The sequence below is a fragment of the Gracilinanus agilis genome, chromosome 6 (assembly GCF_016433145.1).
Source record: "Gracilinanus agilis isolate LMUSP501 chromosome 6, AgileGrace, whole genome shotgun sequence".
NCBI lineage: Eukaryota > Metazoa > Chordata > Mammalia > Didelphimorphia > Didelphidae > Gracilinanus > Gracilinanus agilis.
In genome coordinates this window covers 93,234,133-93,253,183 of record NC_058135.1, presented here as the reverse complement: position 1 = coordinate 93,253,183, position 19,051 = coordinate 93,234,133, and the positions used below count along the sequence as shown (strand labels likewise).

At 38.1% G+C, this 19,051-nt stretch overlaps 1 protein-coding gene across 1 annotated transcript in view; it reads left to right on the top strand.

Annotated features, from left to right (window-relative positions):
* Positions 1-19,051, top strand: part of GALNTL6 (polypeptide N-acetylgalactosaminyltransferase like 6) — a 1,524,971-nt gene that overhangs the window by 1,250,531 nt on the left and 255,389 nt on the right. Inside the window, exons 5-6 of the mRNA XM_044680037.1 lie at positions 10,338-10,523; positions 16,838-17,021. Coding sequence (XP_044535972.1) covers positions 10,338-10,523; positions 16,838-17,021 — 370 coding nt within the window. The remainder of the gene's footprint in view (positions 1-10,337; positions 10,524-16,837; positions 17,022-19,051) is intronic.

Here is a 19,051-nt window from a genome sequence, read left to right as displayed (position 1 = left end):
AGGAAGGAAGGAAGGAAGGAAGGAAGGAAGGAAGGAAGGAAGGAAGGAAAGAAGGAAGGAAGGAAAAAAAAAAGACCCCTGCCCTCAAGAACCTTATAATCTAATTGAGAGAAAACGATATACAAAAGGAAGATTGATAGGGTTTGATGGGAAGTTGCTACTGGTATCATATTTATAGAGTAAAAACTAAGCAGGGATTCTAGCTGATGGAAAATGGAGTTAGCTGAAAAATGATGAGCCCTCTGTAAAGGGAGGCTTGGGGAGGAGTTTATTGTTCTGCCCTCCAATCCTATTAGACCCATACCACCCCCAGGAGTTCAAAGGCAGAAATATATCAGAGGAGTACCTTTTGCAATGGTCAAAAACCTTGAAACACGATGGGTGTGAGTCAGTTAAGAATAGGTAAGCAAAAAGTGAGAAAATATTATTGTATTGTAAGAAACAACAAATATGAAAGATTCAGATAAATTTGTATGATTAATTAGGAAGCACTGGATCCAAAGCTTGCCTTAGGATAAATTGATTATCTTCTCTGTGCTGCAGTTTTCTCATTTGTAAAATGAAAGGTTCGGACTTTGTGGCCTCTAAGATTCCTTCCTCCTCTAATCAATGACCTAATGACATATGAACAGATGCAAAGAAAGGAGAACAGAGATTAAGAAGCAATGACCATAATCATTTTAAAGAAAATAGTACTAAAAACATCCAAAGGCAAATAAATATAAAGGCCTAAGTTCTAAAAAAAATAAGCATGAAACATTTTTCCTTTTTTTTGATAGGAGAGACAGTAGGCTAGAGGTGCAAAATGACCATTGTATTAGTTTTACTTAACTGTTTTTCTTTGTTAAGAGGGCGAGTTGGGGGAGTAGGTGTCAATAGGGAAGGATGGTGATGTTTTAAAAAACATCACTAAAACTTTTTTTTAAAGCAGATCAACTTACTTTTATTTAATTCATTATTTTTTCCAGTCAGAATTTTATTTGGAAATTACTATGACACCAGTAAAGCACCTAGAATCACTGAAAACATATGTTCCCCCAAAATACAATACCAAGACACGATAGGAATCTTGAATTTCAAATTATCAAATCCAAGGAATTCTCAGCACTTGACATTTAACCCCACAGTGCAATTATCCACTTTTATTTAAGATTAATATATAGCATGGGAAATTGAAAATTCTTACTCTATAAATGTTATGAACATGTCAGATCTTTGTAAATATCCAGCAAAGGGGAAAATGACAATTCCAATTCATCTTGATACACAGAGATTTCACAGCAAATGTGTAAGGAGATTGTATAGCTGCCTCATTGGCCCCAGGTAGTCATAAGAGTCACAAAGACATGGCATCATTTATAAGACTAACTACCAAATGGACAACTGCACCAAGTGTCAGGCCATTCATTCCAGAGTGATTTAGAAAGGGTAGAGTGATGCAGTAGAGTGTTTGTATCATACTCTGTAGCTCTAGGGGTTATTTGGAGCAGAAGAGCCCTGCAAAAAAAGGGAAAGGAGAGGATATACTTTGTAGGGAGAATGAGGGACAAGCACCTTGGCCAAGATCAAGGTCATGATAGTCAGGGCTGCTGTGCTGTTCCCCAACACCAGAATTACCTCCACTGTCAATGGCAAAGCTAGCTCCCAACCCTCTCAAGCACTTGCCTACTTCCAACTAGTAAAACATCTTGAACATACTGAATCCCAGCATCAAGGAATGACTGATGAGAACAGCCACCACCAGATCATAGAGAGCCGTGACCCCAGCCATGACAATAGGAATGATTAATTGTGGAATGAATGGCATGGCTGCAATATCCATGCTACTTTTTGCTGTGCCAAAAGTCACACCAAGAGCACTGAAGATTTGTTGGCCAAGATGTCCATGCCAGCAAGGACCCTTGGACATATTTATGCAGAGTCATAGGCCAAAGTCATACCAGGCAAGGGGAGAAAGGAGAGGGCATGGGACTAAGTTACAGATAGGTAGGTGGGTAGGATGAACCAAAACTTGTTTTATTCCATCCTGCTACAACCAACTTCATTTTTTAAAAAACCTCAAAAAAATGGTCCCCATCTTATGTGAAGTGAATTTGAATTTGCACATAATCAAATAATACTTCAAATATATCCTATATGTAAGAATGGGATTTGTGCAAGGGGGATAGGACCAAAGGAACCAGAGAAGGCAGTTGCCAACAGTTGCTGATAGTTGAGACCACAGAAAATTCTAGGAATCTCTCTGAGGAAGAGAAGAAGAGAAGGCTTTGCATGGAGGACTGGGAAGAGGGAGGAGGAGAACATCCCAGCTCGGATCCAGTCCTGAGGGCTTCCTGAGGATCTTTCTTTGGAAACTGAAACCCTGATTCCCTGATCAAAGCCATTCCATCGCATCTCACCCATCAAGACTTCAACCATTAAGTCAGCTAAGTTTTTGGACTCCATTTTGGGAGCAATCTCTTGGTCTCCTTCACCCATTACCCATTAACCAATCTTGCTGAGATACCCCCTTTCAGTCAAAACTTACAATTATAGGGGCAGCTGGGTAGCTCAGTGGAGTGAGAGTCAGGCCTAGAGACGGGAGGTCCTGGGTTCAAACCCGGCCTCAGCCACTTCCCAGCTGTGTGACCCTGGGCAAGTCACTTGACCCCCATTGCCCACCCTTACCAATCTTCCACCTATGAGACAATACACCGAAGTACAAGGGTTAAAAAAAAAAAAACAAAAAAAACTTACAATTATAGAAAAGGATAGAAACAGAAAACTAGAAATAGAAACCGAAGAAGAGGGTGGAGGGAAGAAGCTTACCCCAAAGGTTCCCTCCTAAGTGACAGACTCCATAGAAATAGAGAAGAGGGCACCCCAAAATCCCTCTGCCCTTCACCCCTTTCCCCAATCCCTGAATTGCAAATAATAAAAACCATTCATCAGTCAGATAGTGTTCCAGAGTGCCTGAGAGACAACGAGGGAGAGGGGAACCACAGCTTGGTCTGGCTGCCTCCATCTTGAAGCCAGCCACTCACTATGAAATTAACTGGTGGGAGAGGATTGTGTGAACCCTGTACTTATTCAAAATCAGATTGGAGTGCCACATACCTCATCTTATAGGGAAGCCTCACCCCCAACTCCTGAGGGGTGGAATGACCATCCAGGTCACCCAATTTCAGGGTAACACCCCCTTAAAATCTCCCAGTGTATATTCGAGCAAAGGGGTGTGCTTGGAGAGAGACTCACCACATAGACTTTCTCTGCCTCCCTTCTATCAAACATTCATTTACTGACTCCTTTATTCTTAAATATATAAAAATGTAGTTTCAGATGACTAGTATAATAAATGAAATATTTTAAAATTTCATGTTTAAAATATCATTCATTCCCAAATATACAAACAAAAGAAACTAGAAAATGTTTTAGATATTGGTGAAATAAATAAATCTACTTAGGTTTTAGGCTTAAAATATAGAAAACAAAAACTAAACATTTAATTTTGAACTTCATTGTATATGATTCCCTACTATACACTAGTCTAATATTCTAATTAGACTAATGATATCCACCATTATTTTGAGTACAAGTAATTAAATGTTACTAAAAAGCTGCCTATGCCCATTCATGTGGGCAGTCAGGCAGATAATTGTTTTAAGTCAGACTAATGAAATCACAATATCTAGGTTCAAAGTAGAACAATTGGTTATAACATTTACCTAGTAGTCATACATGGTGTTATGTAAAAAATAAGCTCCATAAGACATTACTGTAAGTTTTGGTGGTGAAAAAGTGGATAGAAATTGGATGATTATGGCTAAGGATAAAGAAACAAATACTGGTTGGCATATTTCAATTTATAAACAAAATTATAAATAAGCTTTACATAGTTGAAATGTTCTGTGCCCAGAGCCAATCCCTAAGTCGAAATAGAGTAATTGCCCTTTTTCCTATTGGGCTTGATCTGAATTAGTTCCTTGTTTTATACTTGTGTAGAAAGTTGATATTGGTACCCAGGAATATCTACCACATTCCAACCTAGTCCTTTTCCCAGGTGGGTACTCCACCCCCTATCAATGTCAAGTTGGACAGATGTATTCTGAACATCCCAAAAGGAATTAGAAATGAATTTTCTATTGGCCATATGGTTGCAAATGATCGTTTAGTGTAGCTGAAATTATATTATTTAAATTATGCTTAAGTCACATTGTGGTTTAAATAGTTCTTCATGGGCTGCCTCTGGACTCCAACAAGGAAATGAACTTTGAGCGCCAAACTACGATTTTAGAAGTGACCTTTTAAAACTAGACCAATCCTCAAGTTGTTAATTCTCCACAAGATTTGAAACAAGTTATTATGAGTAAATTATAAAAGTCATCTAAAATATATTTTCATAGCATAGAAGGGAGTTTTACACCATAGTATACAGGAAAAGTAGCAGATTTGGAGTCAGCAGTCTTGAGTTTAAGCTCTGACTTTGATGACAGAGAGACTGATCGGCTGATCAATAGAGGATATGGATGAGAAAAATGTTAGCTAGATGACAGGTACATATATAGGTCAATAGATGATAACTTGCTAGAGAGAGACAGACAGGCAGACTGGCAGGCTGAGAGATGATAGGTAGTTAGATGATCAATGGAGAGATAGACATAGGTAGATAATGGGTAGGGAAAGAGAGAATGAGAGATGATGATGATGATGCTGATGAGATAGATAGATGATCTATGGATAGATGGACATAGATAATTGAATAGGTATGTAAGTATAGGTAATATATAGGAAGAGGGGGAAAAGAGAGAGAAGAAAGAGATGTAAAGATAGGTAGATGATTGGTAGCTAAAGACAGAAAGAAGAGATAAATGATAGGCAAATAGGTAGAGAGATAGATGATACATAGATAGACGATGGGTAGATAGATAAAAGGACAGATAGGTAGTGATGTAAATAGAATGCTGAGTCTGAAGTCAGGAAAATCTGAGTTATTAAGTGTTTATTAGATGCCAAGCCCTGTGCTAAGAGCAGAGGATGGAAATACGAGGCAAGACAGTCCTTACCCTCATGAAGATCACACTCTTATAGAGAAAGACAACATATAAAGGAGGAGCTAAAAAGGAATTCTAGGCGAGATAAGACAAATGCTCACCTATGGGGACCAAGAATCCCAGAGTCAGAGTCCAAGGAGGGAAGAATGAAGAAGGGAGGAGGCACAGAATGGAAATAATGCTCCCAAAGCAGTAGACATCTAATGAAAATGCCTCTTTTTTATTTCTACTAATAAATACTATCAGAGTTGGTGCTTTGCACCTAGTGAGTACTCAAAGAATGCCTTCTGAATGAATTACTAGAAATAGACATAAAAATTACTAGAAATTACTAGAAATATTTCAGTAGTGTATTCTTCATTCCACTAGGTAGTATAGTGGATAGAACAATGGGCTTGATACTGGAAAGACTCATCTTTGTGAGCTCAAATCCCACTTCAGACACTGTGTGACCTTGGGGAAGTCATTGAAATCTTTTGCCTCAGTTTCTTCATCTCTAAAATGAGCTAGAGAAGTAAATAGCAAACCACTTTAGTATCTTTGCCAAGAAAACCCCAACGTAGGGTCACAAAGAGTCATATGTGACTGAACAACATACTTGTGATTGCAATATTTACCACTGCCTCATCTTACCCTATATCTATGAATACTTTTGACATAATTGATCTGGTTAAGTTTGTGTGTAGATGTGGTGTTCTAGAAAAAGCTAAAGGCAAGCTGCACATGATGGAAGGAACCTGCATCTCTGTCCAATGACATATCTCTGAATACAAAACCTCTATAGCAAGGAGGAAAAGGCAGTATATTATTTATCTGTTGACAAAGAGAGCCTAGCGTGAAGGTGGCAATTCATTTATTTTATGTCCACACAACAGCAAACAAATGTTTTAACAAGCAATAGATAGACTGGTGTGAAGCAGTGTCTCGACCCAGAAATTTGTTCTACCCTTTTTTCATCTTTTTTTTTTCCAAACATTTGTTTCTGTCACATCAGAGGGAGGCTGTCAGTGACTCTGGCTGGAAATCACAAACCATAGCTTGGCTCCCAATGTGTCTTCTTTCTAGACGATTTTCCCTTTAACACTAACTCAAAATTGTTTAGAAGAAAAAATATAAAAGGGCAGAAGGAAAAGACTTCTGACATAGGCCAAACCTGTACTTCCCTTTGTGGAACTTAGAACACTAAGCATTTATTTTAACAGTCCATCACATAAAAATCACTATGAAATAGAAGACTTGAGAAGAAAAGAAAGTCTGAGTTTAAAAATATAATAAAACTTGATCAGAGTTTTATCTGACTGAATTTTTTTTATCATTATTTAGCTTGTACATTCCTGTATTATGGTTGGTTGGCCAGTGGGTGGATAAGTGAATGGATAAATAGGAGCGAAAGAATGAAGGAGTGAAGGAAGGAAACAATCTTTAAGTACTTCTTATGTGCCAGGAACTGTGTATGCTAATTGCTAGGGCCACAAGACTGTCCCCACCTTCAATGAGTTTGTATTCTAATGGGAGGAAACAACACATAAAGATGAACTGGAAAGAAGCATTTGTCTGGACAACTGATTCTAGACAAAATAAGGGAAAGACTCACCTATGAGAAGCCAGCATCCCAGGTGTCCACGATGCTAGTGTAGACCATTACAAGGAGAAATGCTGACCAGGGGAAGATATTGGTGATTGGGAAGAGAAAAACAATCGTGTACCTTGTCCTCATCTCTTACTGCTATCACATCTTCATGCTTTAGAGGTGCCATCTTCTATTCTACCCCCCCCCCTTTTTTTACATATCATCTTAAACCACTTAGTACTCCAACCTCTGTCTATGAATAATTCTTCTATCTACTATGACAGTAAAAATTTTTGAGAGTTACAAATACAATTTTTCCATATAGGAATATAAACAATTTGACCTTACTGAAGCCCTTAAATTTTTTTCTCCTCTTTCTTGTTTACCTTTCATGTTTTTCTTGAATTTTGTATTTGGGCATAACATTTTCTAATTGAATTCTGGGCAGACCTATGTTTTGGGAATATCATTTTGGCAACTATACAGATCTAGTGTGATTTACATACTCAAGACTTTTTCTAAGTCTTTTTTTAATATCCCAAGAACATAACTTCATGACTTGGGCTATCCATCTCTTATCATTCATCCTTGATTACTGACCAGTTTACATTCTTTCCTGATATCATATTCCCCAGTACTATATATATATATATATTTTTTTTTTTGCAATAAGACTTGGAATGTGAATTTTGCACACATGTCATTGTTAGAAATACCCAGAAGCTAGGCAGGTCAGTGGATTGAGTCAGACCTAGAGACAGGAGGTCCTGGGTTCAAATCTTGCCTCAGATACTTCATAGCTGTGTGACTCTGGGCAAGTCACTTAGCCTCCCATTGCCTAGCCCCTACTGCTCTTCTGCCTTAGAACCAATGCTTAATATTGATTCTAAAATGGAAAGTAAGGGTTTAAAAAAAAGAAAGGAATATCCAGTAGTGTGTTTGGTCTCATACCATGGTTTTTGTATATGCGATTTTTCCTTCCATCCCCCTTTGCTGATTTGCTAGTAGATTTTGTTGGCTATTTTCCACCATTTTCCTCATCATTATCCTTTCCAAATGAGTTTATATTCATAATTTGTATTGCACATAGCTGTCATATCTCTCTACTTGGCACTAGAAAATGAGGCAGTCTCTGGGCTCATTTAACCTTGTGGTAATTGCTTTATTCTGCTTAACTATGATAGGGGAAAGTTATAGTGTGTTTCCATGTCTTTTCCTTTATCTATTTTCCATTTTTTGGCAGTCATTAGCTTATTGGAAAGGTCAACTTGGAGAAATTTTAATTGAACTTAGTGTTTTCTTTTCATCTTCTTCCTACCTACTAATCTGGTGTTGTTTTTAACCTTTGCTTTCAAGCCTGTACATCTGACCACATGGAGAGCTATTTCTGAAATGACTCCACATCAGCAAACAGTCATTTCCTGCCTTCCAAGACCTAGCTAATTTGATTTTGGGGGATGCAATTTTGTCCTTGCTATTTCTATCTAGCACCTTCTGACTCTCCTTGAAGAAAATATTTGTAATATATTGCCCTGAGGCTTCTGGGTCATCTATAAGTTTGGGGCCACTTTTATTTCTTAGCCTGAACCATATTTTATACCTATCTTTTCACTATCTTCTCATATATTCACTTTTGTATTATAGTCACCAACCGTAAATAATGATAACATTAGATGTGTGCCTATACATATAAATAGATAGAGATATATGTGCCAACTTAGTTTAGAGTAACTTTTTGACTTATAATTTGTCTTTCTCTTTGTCCCTCGCAACAGATTTTGTTAAACACATTGCCATTATCTTCATGGTAATTTTTAAAACATTGATAGTGAGCATTACAAAGCCAAGTGACTGAGTATCTCATAAAATTCTGAGTGGTTTTGCCCTTGAATACATGATGATACCAATTCTGACTACTCTTCTATTTGCCTCTTTAAGGAAAACCAGCATTCTTCCATTTAACTGTAGCTTCTTTTGCCTTATTCTTTTGTTTGTATCAAGTATTTAAAAATTGTTCTAATAGACAAACATGAAGAACATTAACATTTATCAAGCCCTTTCATTTTTAGATAATAAAACTAAGAGACATAGAAATTAAAGGACTTGCCCAAGGTCATATGCAAATTCCATTAAGAGTATATCATATCCTTAGTGATTGGAAAGAGATCTTTTATTTTGAGAACCAATAGTTAAAGATTTTAAATGGTCTAAGAATTGTGATGTGTAGTATCTTTTTTCCACCTTTCCAGGACTCTGATATTATCACTGATAAAGCAAAAAGGGACCCCCATAGTACTGAAGGTCACTTGTATTTTCTTTTAGCTTGAAAGAACCTAATAGAGCTTTAAACTGTGCCGGCATAGACTTTGAGAAACAAGAAAAACTTTGACATTACATTGAAGCAACAGAATAATGTTTTTGTTTTTTTGTGGAGAGTTTCTTTTCTGTTGAGTTATTTTTCAATCATGTCTGATTCTTCATGATCCCATTTGGGGTTTCCTTGACAAGAATACTAGAGTAGTTTGGCATTCCCTTCTCCACATTATTTTACAAATGAGGTAACTGAGGTTACCTGGGTTAAATGATGTACCCAGGGTCACAGCTAGCAAGAGCTGTTTTCTTAGGAACATTAATATCTACATCCTAAATGTGGGTGACAGAAAGTGAGGATAAAAAATATATAATCATAGGTCAAATTTTCTCCAGCATTAGGCAACTACATTTATTCATGAAAAGAAAAAATTCTACTCCCCCAAATAATTGGTCCAAAACAGTTAATTATTTTGTCTTCCAGGATTATTTTGTCTTTCCCTATAGCAGTGATAGGCAAACTTTTTAAAGAGGGGGCCAAAGGAAAGGAAATGCTCATCTGTCAGTTTGTTTCTAAAGCAACTCCTTTGAAGTTTCATTAAATTGTATCCTACTCGTTGTATTAGTCAGATCAGGAATAATGTTGCATGGCCGGATAGAACATTTCAGGGGGCCGCATCTGGCCCACGGGCCGTAGTTTGCCCATCGCTGCCCTGTAGTGATTCATTCTTGTCTATTTTTAATTTGCAAAAAGGATTTTTCCAAACTGCCTAAGTACAGCCATTTTCTGATACATAGAATGCTTTGGAATATATCAGTGGCCTCCCCACAAGAAGTACAATTTTATTGGCCACTCAGCTACTCATTCACTTCACAATGGTAGCTAGTTTCCAAGTTCACTTGCTAGCTTGCTGTTCCCCTATGGAGAAAAAAATCCATTTCTGTCATGCAGATGCCATGGTAATTTTTTTCCTCATTGTTTTCCACACATCTTCTATCAAACTGAATACAAGTGGGAAGCCTTGTTAGAAAGGGCACCATTTGTGTAACCATATGCCAGGATATTCATCTGGCTTTGGGTAACGGAAACTAGAGGGTTGATGAACATCTTGCAGTTGTTCTAGCCAGGATTAAAGGTGGGTGGCAGGTTGCCAACAACTGTGCAATGAAAGTTCTAGGATCTTGTGGCTTCCTCTGTGTTCAAACAAAAGGCAATATTTAGAATTTAAGAAGCATCTTGCAAAGTATAAACAAAAAGACAAGAAACCTCATATTAACATCTCCTCAGTGTCCCGCAGGTCAGGGACAGAAAGAGTTTTTGTGCTCATCTACAAATCATCAAGTTCTCCTTTCCTTATCCTTTAAGTATTAACTTTTGCTCTTTTGCCAGAGTTAACCATTTGGATTCTTTACCTCTTCCTTTCCAGAGCACCTGAAAGATAAATTAGAAGAATACATGGCCCGGTTTTCCAAAGTGAGAATTGTTCGAACCAAGAAACGAGAAGGACTCATACGAACCCGACTGTTGGGTGCATCTATGGCAAAAGGAGAAGTCTTAACCTTCCTGGATTCTCACTGTGAGGTCAATGTGAACTGGCTGCCTCCTTTGCTCAGTAAGTACCTCATTTGCTAACTGGAATTCCTGGGAAGTTTTATATATAAATGTAACATATTTATATGTGTATATATGTATAACATATAACTATATTATATTTATGTATTATATGTGTTGTATATAACATGTTTATATATCTATCTATATCTATATCTATTTATATCTATATCTATCTATATCTATATCTATATCTATATATATAACAAATGCTTACTATATACCTGGCACTGTGCTAGGCTCTGGAGATAGTGAAAACAAACGTTAAGTGGTCCCTACCCTCAAGGAGCTATAGGGCAGGCACACTGTGTACAAGGGGATGTAATTCTTCACTCATGTCCCAAATCCATGTTCTCATCCACTTTCTGGTGACGTGAGCATCCTATGGAATTGTATTTGCTTTGTAGTTATTGTAGGATAGGAAGCCCTTTTGGAAAGCATTGCTTGAGAGAGAAGGAAGAGACTTAAAATTTAAACTTACACCAGTGCTGGGAGAATAAACAACAGTTAGCTAGAAAAGCCAAGAAAGGGAACAATCATCTCTCCAGATGGCACCTTTTACAGTTGGTCTCCCCAGCCTAGCCTCAGGTTGGAAAACCATTCCTTGCTGTGAGAAATTTCTCCCACATCTTCTCACTCTATAGCTGTGCTCACCAGACAGTCAGTGAGAAAAAGCTCATGTGTAAACTTGAATTTATTTGTAAACAAATTGGGTAGGACCTCAGAGGCCAGGTAGCCTAAGGTGAGCAAACTCTATTAGATGGGCTATTGTCACATCTTTTTCTGAGATGGATCCTGACATGCCTCCACCTTACATCATACTCTGAAGCCTCATTATGTCGTGGATGGGAACTTGGATACCCCAAAGTTATAAGAATGGAGCATATATTGTGGCAGGTCCTACCAAATTGCAAGGCTTTGAATATGCATTTGGCAACAGAAGATTTAATATTGACGATTGAATATTGACGATTTAAAGAACAGCTTCTCTAAAGCTCCAAAAAGTTCTTCATAGGTGATCAGTTTTTCTATCAGAACCATCCTCAAAGACTAGCTCCTAAGCAAAGGGGTCGCAATTCTCTATCAGCTCTATACCAACAGAAAAACAGATAATATACTGAAATATAAGACCCTTTTTATAGTTCTATAATCATTTCAACATGACCACGACAACATTGTTTCTATCTAGTGGTCTTTTATAGACTTGAAAAAAAAGTCATATTTGTATAATCTATTCTTATTGTGGCTAAGAGGTGATGAGCATAAATCTTGAGGCTGTATCATTGGACTCCCCCTAGCAAGGTCTACCAATCAGAAAAAGGTCCTCAATGCAAAAACAGAAAAGAGTTTAGAGGGTGCCCAGTCCAACTCCTTATTTAATAGGAGAGGAAACTGAGATGCAGGAACTTTTTAAATTATTTACCTTATATCATGCAAGTGGCAGAGATAGGATATAAATCCCATTTAGGAGTAGATACAGTGACACTTATTTTTTCAATTAAATTTTTCTGTCTGCATTTTAGTTTCTAAGAAATCAAATATATAGACTTAATGGTAAATAAAAATTCAAGTTTAATCCCAAGGAGTTAAGTGAACCATGGTAATTTGCATCTCCTCCTGTTTCCTCATATTAAATGATATGCCAAGATGTTGACAGAAAATGCTAGCTTTAATGGGGCAGCTGGGTAGCATCATGAATAGAGCACGAGGTCTGGAGTCAAAAGATCCTGGGTTCAAATCTAGCCTCAGACACTTCCTAGAGATATGACTCTGGATAAGCCACTTAACCCCAATTTCCTAGCCCTCTCCATCACTCTTCCATCTTATAACCGATCCTAAGACAAAAGGTAAGGTTTTAAAAAGGAGAGAGAGAGACAGAGACAGAGACAGAGACAGAGAGAGAGATGAGAGAGAAACAGAAGAGAAGAAGAGAGGGAGGTGAGCGAGAGAGGTGAGAGAGAGAGAGAGAGAAAGAGACAGAAGAGAGGAAAAGAGGAGAGAGGTGAGAGAGAGAGAGAGAGAGAGAGAGAGAGAGAGAGTGTTAGTTACTGGCTTAGACTCCAAATTCTTTCCAAAGCTTCAAGCACAGGCTTGATGATAGATTATATCTTTGCCATCTGAGGACAAGCCTATCTAAATTTAGAAAAAATTGTCATCAGATGTCTGATCACCAGATAATGATATGTTGAGATCATGGCCCCAACTCATGGAAACCATAGAAGAATTTAAATCACCATGCCTGAAAGAAGTCCCCACAACTCACAAAGCTTTGAAGTTACTAAGTTAATGTTTACATAGCACCTTTCTTAAAGACCCTTTTTTAAAATTGTAGAGTTTTATGCAGTATGTCTGATTCTGACAGTATGCTTAACCAAAATAGGGGGTGGGGGAGGATTCTCCATCAAAGCTTTAATTAGTAAGAACTAATTGCAAATGATTAAAACTAAGAAGCTTCTTCAGAGCCCTGTTCTAGTTTAACTTTATCTTTTTTTTAAGTGAAATGAGAACCATGAGTCCAGCAAAGGCCAAGAAATACACCCTAAACCTGAAAACATTTTTTTCAAAAAAGTTCTTAGTGTGCCGATATTGTACTTCCGCCTATTCTCCCAGATTCCACTAAATCAGCTTTTGTTGTAAATATATCCTTGGCCTTGGAGTGAATGCCAATAACAGCTGCCTTCACAATGGGTAGTTCAGAGAGGATGATTTGCTATTGAGTCAGGTGCTGGATTCCAGCTAGAACCAGCAAAGCTCCATTAGTCAAAGGTGGGGAAGGAATCAATTGTAACTGGTATAGGATTTAATATGGGAAACAATATAGCCATCCCTTCCAGCATCTCCAATCCCATACCCACCGGACTGCCTGGCCATCCTAATCAAGAGAGGAATGCCTCCAAGCGTGTTGCCAAGAATCCTTTAAGGTTTTAATTAAAAGTACCTTGTACAAGGACATAGCAATTTAGAATTTCATCAGCAACGGTCACTGTCTCTCAAAATGAACCTGAGCTCCGGAGTACAGTATGCTGACACCTGAATTCTCAATGAAGGCAGGAAAATGCCTAATGTATTCACTAACCCAAGCAACTCCCCCAAATGTCAATAACGAAGTCACTGGAAGTCCCTTGGATGGCTCACTATGAACCTAACCTCCAGAACAGAACTGGCTCCTTTCTTGATTAAAGTATTTTATTTCCTCCTGGGTCTGGTCAGGATAAAGGAGTGATTCCAACTTAGGCTCATTATCTTTTCCTTTTTTCTTTATCAGCATCTCAACATGTCATTCAAAATGAGGAAATAAGGGAAGCCAAGCCTTGCCTTGATTCATTTTATACCTTGGGATTGTACTTGAATTTGTATTTCTCATTAATAGTCTATATATTTTGGCTAATGAAGAAATTTTTGGCATGTCTCTGTATGTATAATTGGCATTGTATTTCTTGACTTCTTAATAGGTGGAGGAGGAGAGTGGAAAGAGAGAAAAAAAGTGTGAAACTAAAAATAAAATGTGAATTTTAAGAGTCTGTATGTTTGATTTCCTAGAAATTGAAGTATGGGCACAAGTTTTAGATGAAAAAATTAGATACACTGGGGTCACCCCAAATCTGGCCTACCTGGATCAGAGTTACCAGGAAATATGATGGGAAACTTGACAGTTAATTTAACAGGCTCATTCTCTTTTCCCCTTCTTCTCCTCTGGACTCCTGATTGGTCAAGTTCTTGTAAATCTCGCCCAGATCTGCATTTGATTAAAATAAATAATTGAAATCATAAAGCTACAAACTCCTGCAGAGGTAAAAGAGGAAGCCTATTTCACTCTAAGATGGAGAGTTTCCTCCTTCAGGGCTACCTGTATAAGAAATATTTTTCAGGTCAAGACTAAAATACATTATAAGATTTACCTGTGACTATGGCAAAGGAAAAATGCTGCTCATGGAGAAGTGTCAGTGTATGCTGCACTTGCAGCCATCACTGGTAGCTCTTCTCTCTCACTAACTGTGAATAGGGCTAAGAAAAACAAACAAATAAATGAATAAACAAAAAAAAATGAATGAATGAATGAATGAATGAACCTCCCAAAGTCATCTACTCCAATCCTTTCACTTTTCAGATTAAAAAAAAGTACTGAGGTCTAAGGATTTTAAGTCACTTGCCTAAAGTCACAAATAGTGTGGAAAGTGAGAGTTGAACCCAGGTCTTTTGACTTTAAAGGTTAAGAGAGTGAAGTAAAGAGAGCTCTGGACTGGAGTCAGTAAAACTTGAGTTCAAAATATGACTTCAGATAATTTCTAGCTATGTGACTTTGGGCAAGTCACTTTACCTCCTTCTTACTCAATTTCCTTATCTGTAAAATGGAGACAATAACAATAATAATGCCAACCCCTCCTCAGGCTTGTTGTTAAGCTCAAATGAGATATTTTAAAATGCCTATCCCAGTTACCTACCACATATTAGAAGCCTTCCTTCCTCCCTTCTTTCTCTTCCCTTCTTTCTTTTTTCCTTCCCTCTATCCCTCCCCCTTTCCTTTCTCTCCTTCCTTTCTTTCTCCCTGTTTCTCTTTTCCTCCTTCTTTATTTCCTCCCTCCCTCCTTCCTTCCTTTCATCTTCTGGCATTCTTCTCCTCTTTCCTTTCCCTCATAACTTCTTTTCTCTCTCCCTCTTTCCCTCCTTCCTTCCTTCCTTTATTTCTCCTTTCATCTTTCCTCATTCCTTTCCCTAATTCTTTATTTCCTTTCTCTCTCCCTCCTTCCTTCCTTTCTTCTAAGCCAACATTCTTTCCCTTGTGTTATGATCACTTGGCACATAAAAAAGAACACTGTGTTTGGATGGTGCAGTGGAAAGAGCATAAAAAATATGTGGCTTCAAGACCAGACTGGTACAGTGGAAAATGCAATGACTTTAGATACTTGTCTTGGGTTCTAATCCAGTCTCTGCTACCTAGTGATTGTGTGATCTTAAGTAAGTTACTTAACTCCTCTTGATCTACTTCCTCGTCTATACAATGAGGAGGATCAATCTATCCTGCCTCCATAGTCCCATTTTCTAAAAGCAAAACTAATTGGTTCTATATAGTCATTAATGAATACAATGTGTTTATAGAAAGTAGATAAACTTTTAATTCACTTAGAAACTCTAATCCGTTGCGACACAGTATTGCTCAGCTACTTTTCTTCTCTTCCTCACATGAAGAAAAAATGACTTCCAGTGAAAATGAAGAATATGGAAATGATAGATGTGTAGTAAATTTCAATATTATTCACCTTTCCATTGGTGAAGATATTTTAAAATAGTTTATAATACATACCCGATCCAAAGAATTGCCAAGAGCAAAAGAGAAACTGATGTTGGCACTTAGAATCTCCCTCTGTCAGGTAGTATTAGCAACTAATTACAAAGACAAGTTGAAGACACATTCTTGAGAAAGAAAAATACTTATGATGTATAAGCCCTAATTCTTCCTGTTTTCTATTGCTTTTCCCCATGAGGGCTTTTCCACCCAAAGTACGCTATGTATGCTCACCTATTAAGGGGTATTGTCACTACTGTCAAAACCATAGCAGAGAAATGACAAATGGAATGTCTATAGGTAAACCTTTAGCCTGTAGTAAAACCAAGAACAGGACTTGCTGCTACTAGTTCTTGCCCAAAATGCCTTGCATTGTTTAAATATGGTAAAGAGAAAGTAAAAGATGTATCCTTTGGGGATGTCATTTTTTCTTACTAATAAACAGTGTTATATCAAAGACCAAGGGCAAAGATCACCTGGCACTGGCTATGTCAGGCCTTTTGGCTGAGAATTTAATGTCTAAACTGTCAACATGAGAAAAGAGAACCATCCTACCTGGAGCTCCACTCAGAGCCAAAGCTAAATAACTTTGAAGGTAAATATTTACATCTCAGAACCTCCAGAATGGAGTCCAGTATTTCCTCTGCAGTTCCTAACTGTACGGTTGAAGAAATCCTGGTACTGTTTTTATTCTGTGCATGTCTGGTGCATGCTAAAATGACAGATTGGGGACAGAGCAGAGCAGAACGGTGACAGAAAAAGCCGAATGGACTTTTACAGGTCTCCCTGGGATGTAACTCTCTTAAAGGAAAATGGAGCCACTCTAATTGTCTCTAATCACTGTCCCATCGCATTAAGACCACTTTCAGATGGAGAGTTCTTGCACTTTTTAGAAGCAGAGTGATTTCAAAGCTTGAGGGCCCAAAGCTGAGCATTAGTGAGAATGTATAAGCTCCTCTTTACCAAAATAAGATCGATGACCTGACCGGCTGTATCTTTCCCTCTTGTGTGTATGTGTTTTCATTTTTCAGACCAAATTGCCCTCAATCGCAAAACCATTGTGTGTCCCATGATTGATGTCATTGACCACAATCACTTTGGGTATGAAGCCCAGGCGGGGGATGCCATGAGAGGAGCCTTCGACTGGGAAATGTACTACAAAAGAATCCCCATCCCTCCGGAGCTCCAGAGGGCAGATCCCAGCGACCCTTTTGAGTGAGTAACAGCTGAGGGAAATGCCAGGGCATCAAGGGTGGGCACAGGGTATCTCACTTTAATCATGTCAAGCTAGAGCCTACTCCCAAGCACTATCACTTCTCATTATGAGTAATAAAGCAGGTGGCGACAAATTGCCCAAGAATGGAGAAAAGTCAGGGCAACCTGTTGTGGAATAAGACAAGCTGGACCAAATGTTCCTCATTTCCCTATCTCAGAATTTGCAGAGAATTAGGGAAAGGGGGGTTATGTGTGGAGTAAATAAAGAGAAGAGCCTAAGTGATAGGGAAAAAATGAAGAAAGAAAGGAGTTGTGTGCTACTAAAGGTATTCCCTTTATTTTTCCCTTAAGAATTCTCTGAACTATCTTCTTATTTCTTTACTGGGAATAGATGCATCCGTCTCAGAGGCTTCATTCTGTTAGTAAGTGCCCTAGTTATGATGGATGGCATCACTCCTCTGTATGTGTTACTGTAATTTAAACACAGGAGTATCAAACCAAAACAGTATCAAGCTGACTAGTAAATAATCTTTGATAAGCCTATTCTTGATCCCAACATTGTATAGATCAGATAATTTACAGTAATGACCTGCCAACTCCTTGAAAACCCCATCTATTTTTACTTCTCGCCCCTCTCCCTTGTCGTGGAGATTTATGCTCATCAGCAGAAGGGAGTCAGGAGACATGGCTTAGTCTGGCAAACTTTGCTGAAAGCCAGCCCAGAGATTTGCCCGGAGATACCTGCCAACTACTGCTAGTCCTTCATCCTGCTCTTTCCATTTAAAACCTCTGTAATGGTATGGTTAACACACACACACACACACACACACACACACACACACGAAAATTCAGAATCCCTGCATTCGTGACTTCACATTCTCCTCTGAGTGAGTTTAAATCACGATTTGCATCCTGTTTTTAAGAGCATGGCAGTATTTAAAAATATTCAGTGGCAAGTTTGCATTCCCCAGCACTGCCACATTAAATGAAAAAGCCAGCATTTGATAAACATCAACATATTTTTTCCCTCCATGCCACTCTCTTTCTAGCCACCAGAGACCATTTTTTTTGATGGGCCCTTAGGAATACAACATGAAGATGGGTTTCAAAAGAGATTAATGTAATGGAGTAGAGGAAAGAATATTTCTTTGGAGGATTGGAGCAGACTGATTAGATATCCAGAACTTGAGAGCGTGGACCTTTCCAGACTTCAAATTCTCAACCAATTAATTTGTGTAGAGAAATGAAGTCCTTTCAGTATGCTCCCAACTGTTCTGGTAAAGATCCAAGAACACAGAGACATTCTAGAGAAACAGATTCTATATTTATTTTCGATCTGAGAGAAGAACCCACCAAGAATTTGTAGTACATCCCGCAGGCATCTGTGCTACCCAAGAGGGCTGCTTATCTTGGAAAAACAGTCAGGCTTATCAGAAGCCCAAGATAGGACTGGAGATCTAGGAGACACCACGCTGAGAACAAAGAGGAAGATAGGGTACAGAGGACAGGGGATGCCTGATATGGCATATGGGCTGCTATCTACCCACTGTATGTGTATCATGTGTGACTATTTTATTTCCAGAGACATGATTTGACTCCTAGTAAAACACTTTTAAATATATATATACATGTGTGTATATATATGTATATATATAATAAATATGTATGTAATGTATATGTAATAAATATATGTAATATATAGATAGATAGATAGATAGATAGATATAAAATAGGAAGCTGAGTCATGATGGAGTTTCATTGTATTACCACTGGGAGAGGATGCATTCTCTGCTAAGGTCAGATAAAAATGCCACCAGGGGAATCTCCAATAGAGAAAATGGAAAAAAAAAAAATAGAATTCCACAGGCCTTGCAATGACAGTCAGAATTGTTGTCAAGTAGCCTTATGGTATGGCTGTGACAGTATTAGGCACCTTGCTGAACTCAGTAGCCACGCAAGTTGATAAGCTTCAGAATTAAATTACCTCTTGTTTCTGTCAGCCACTTAGGCGGTTGCTATACTGTCAAAAT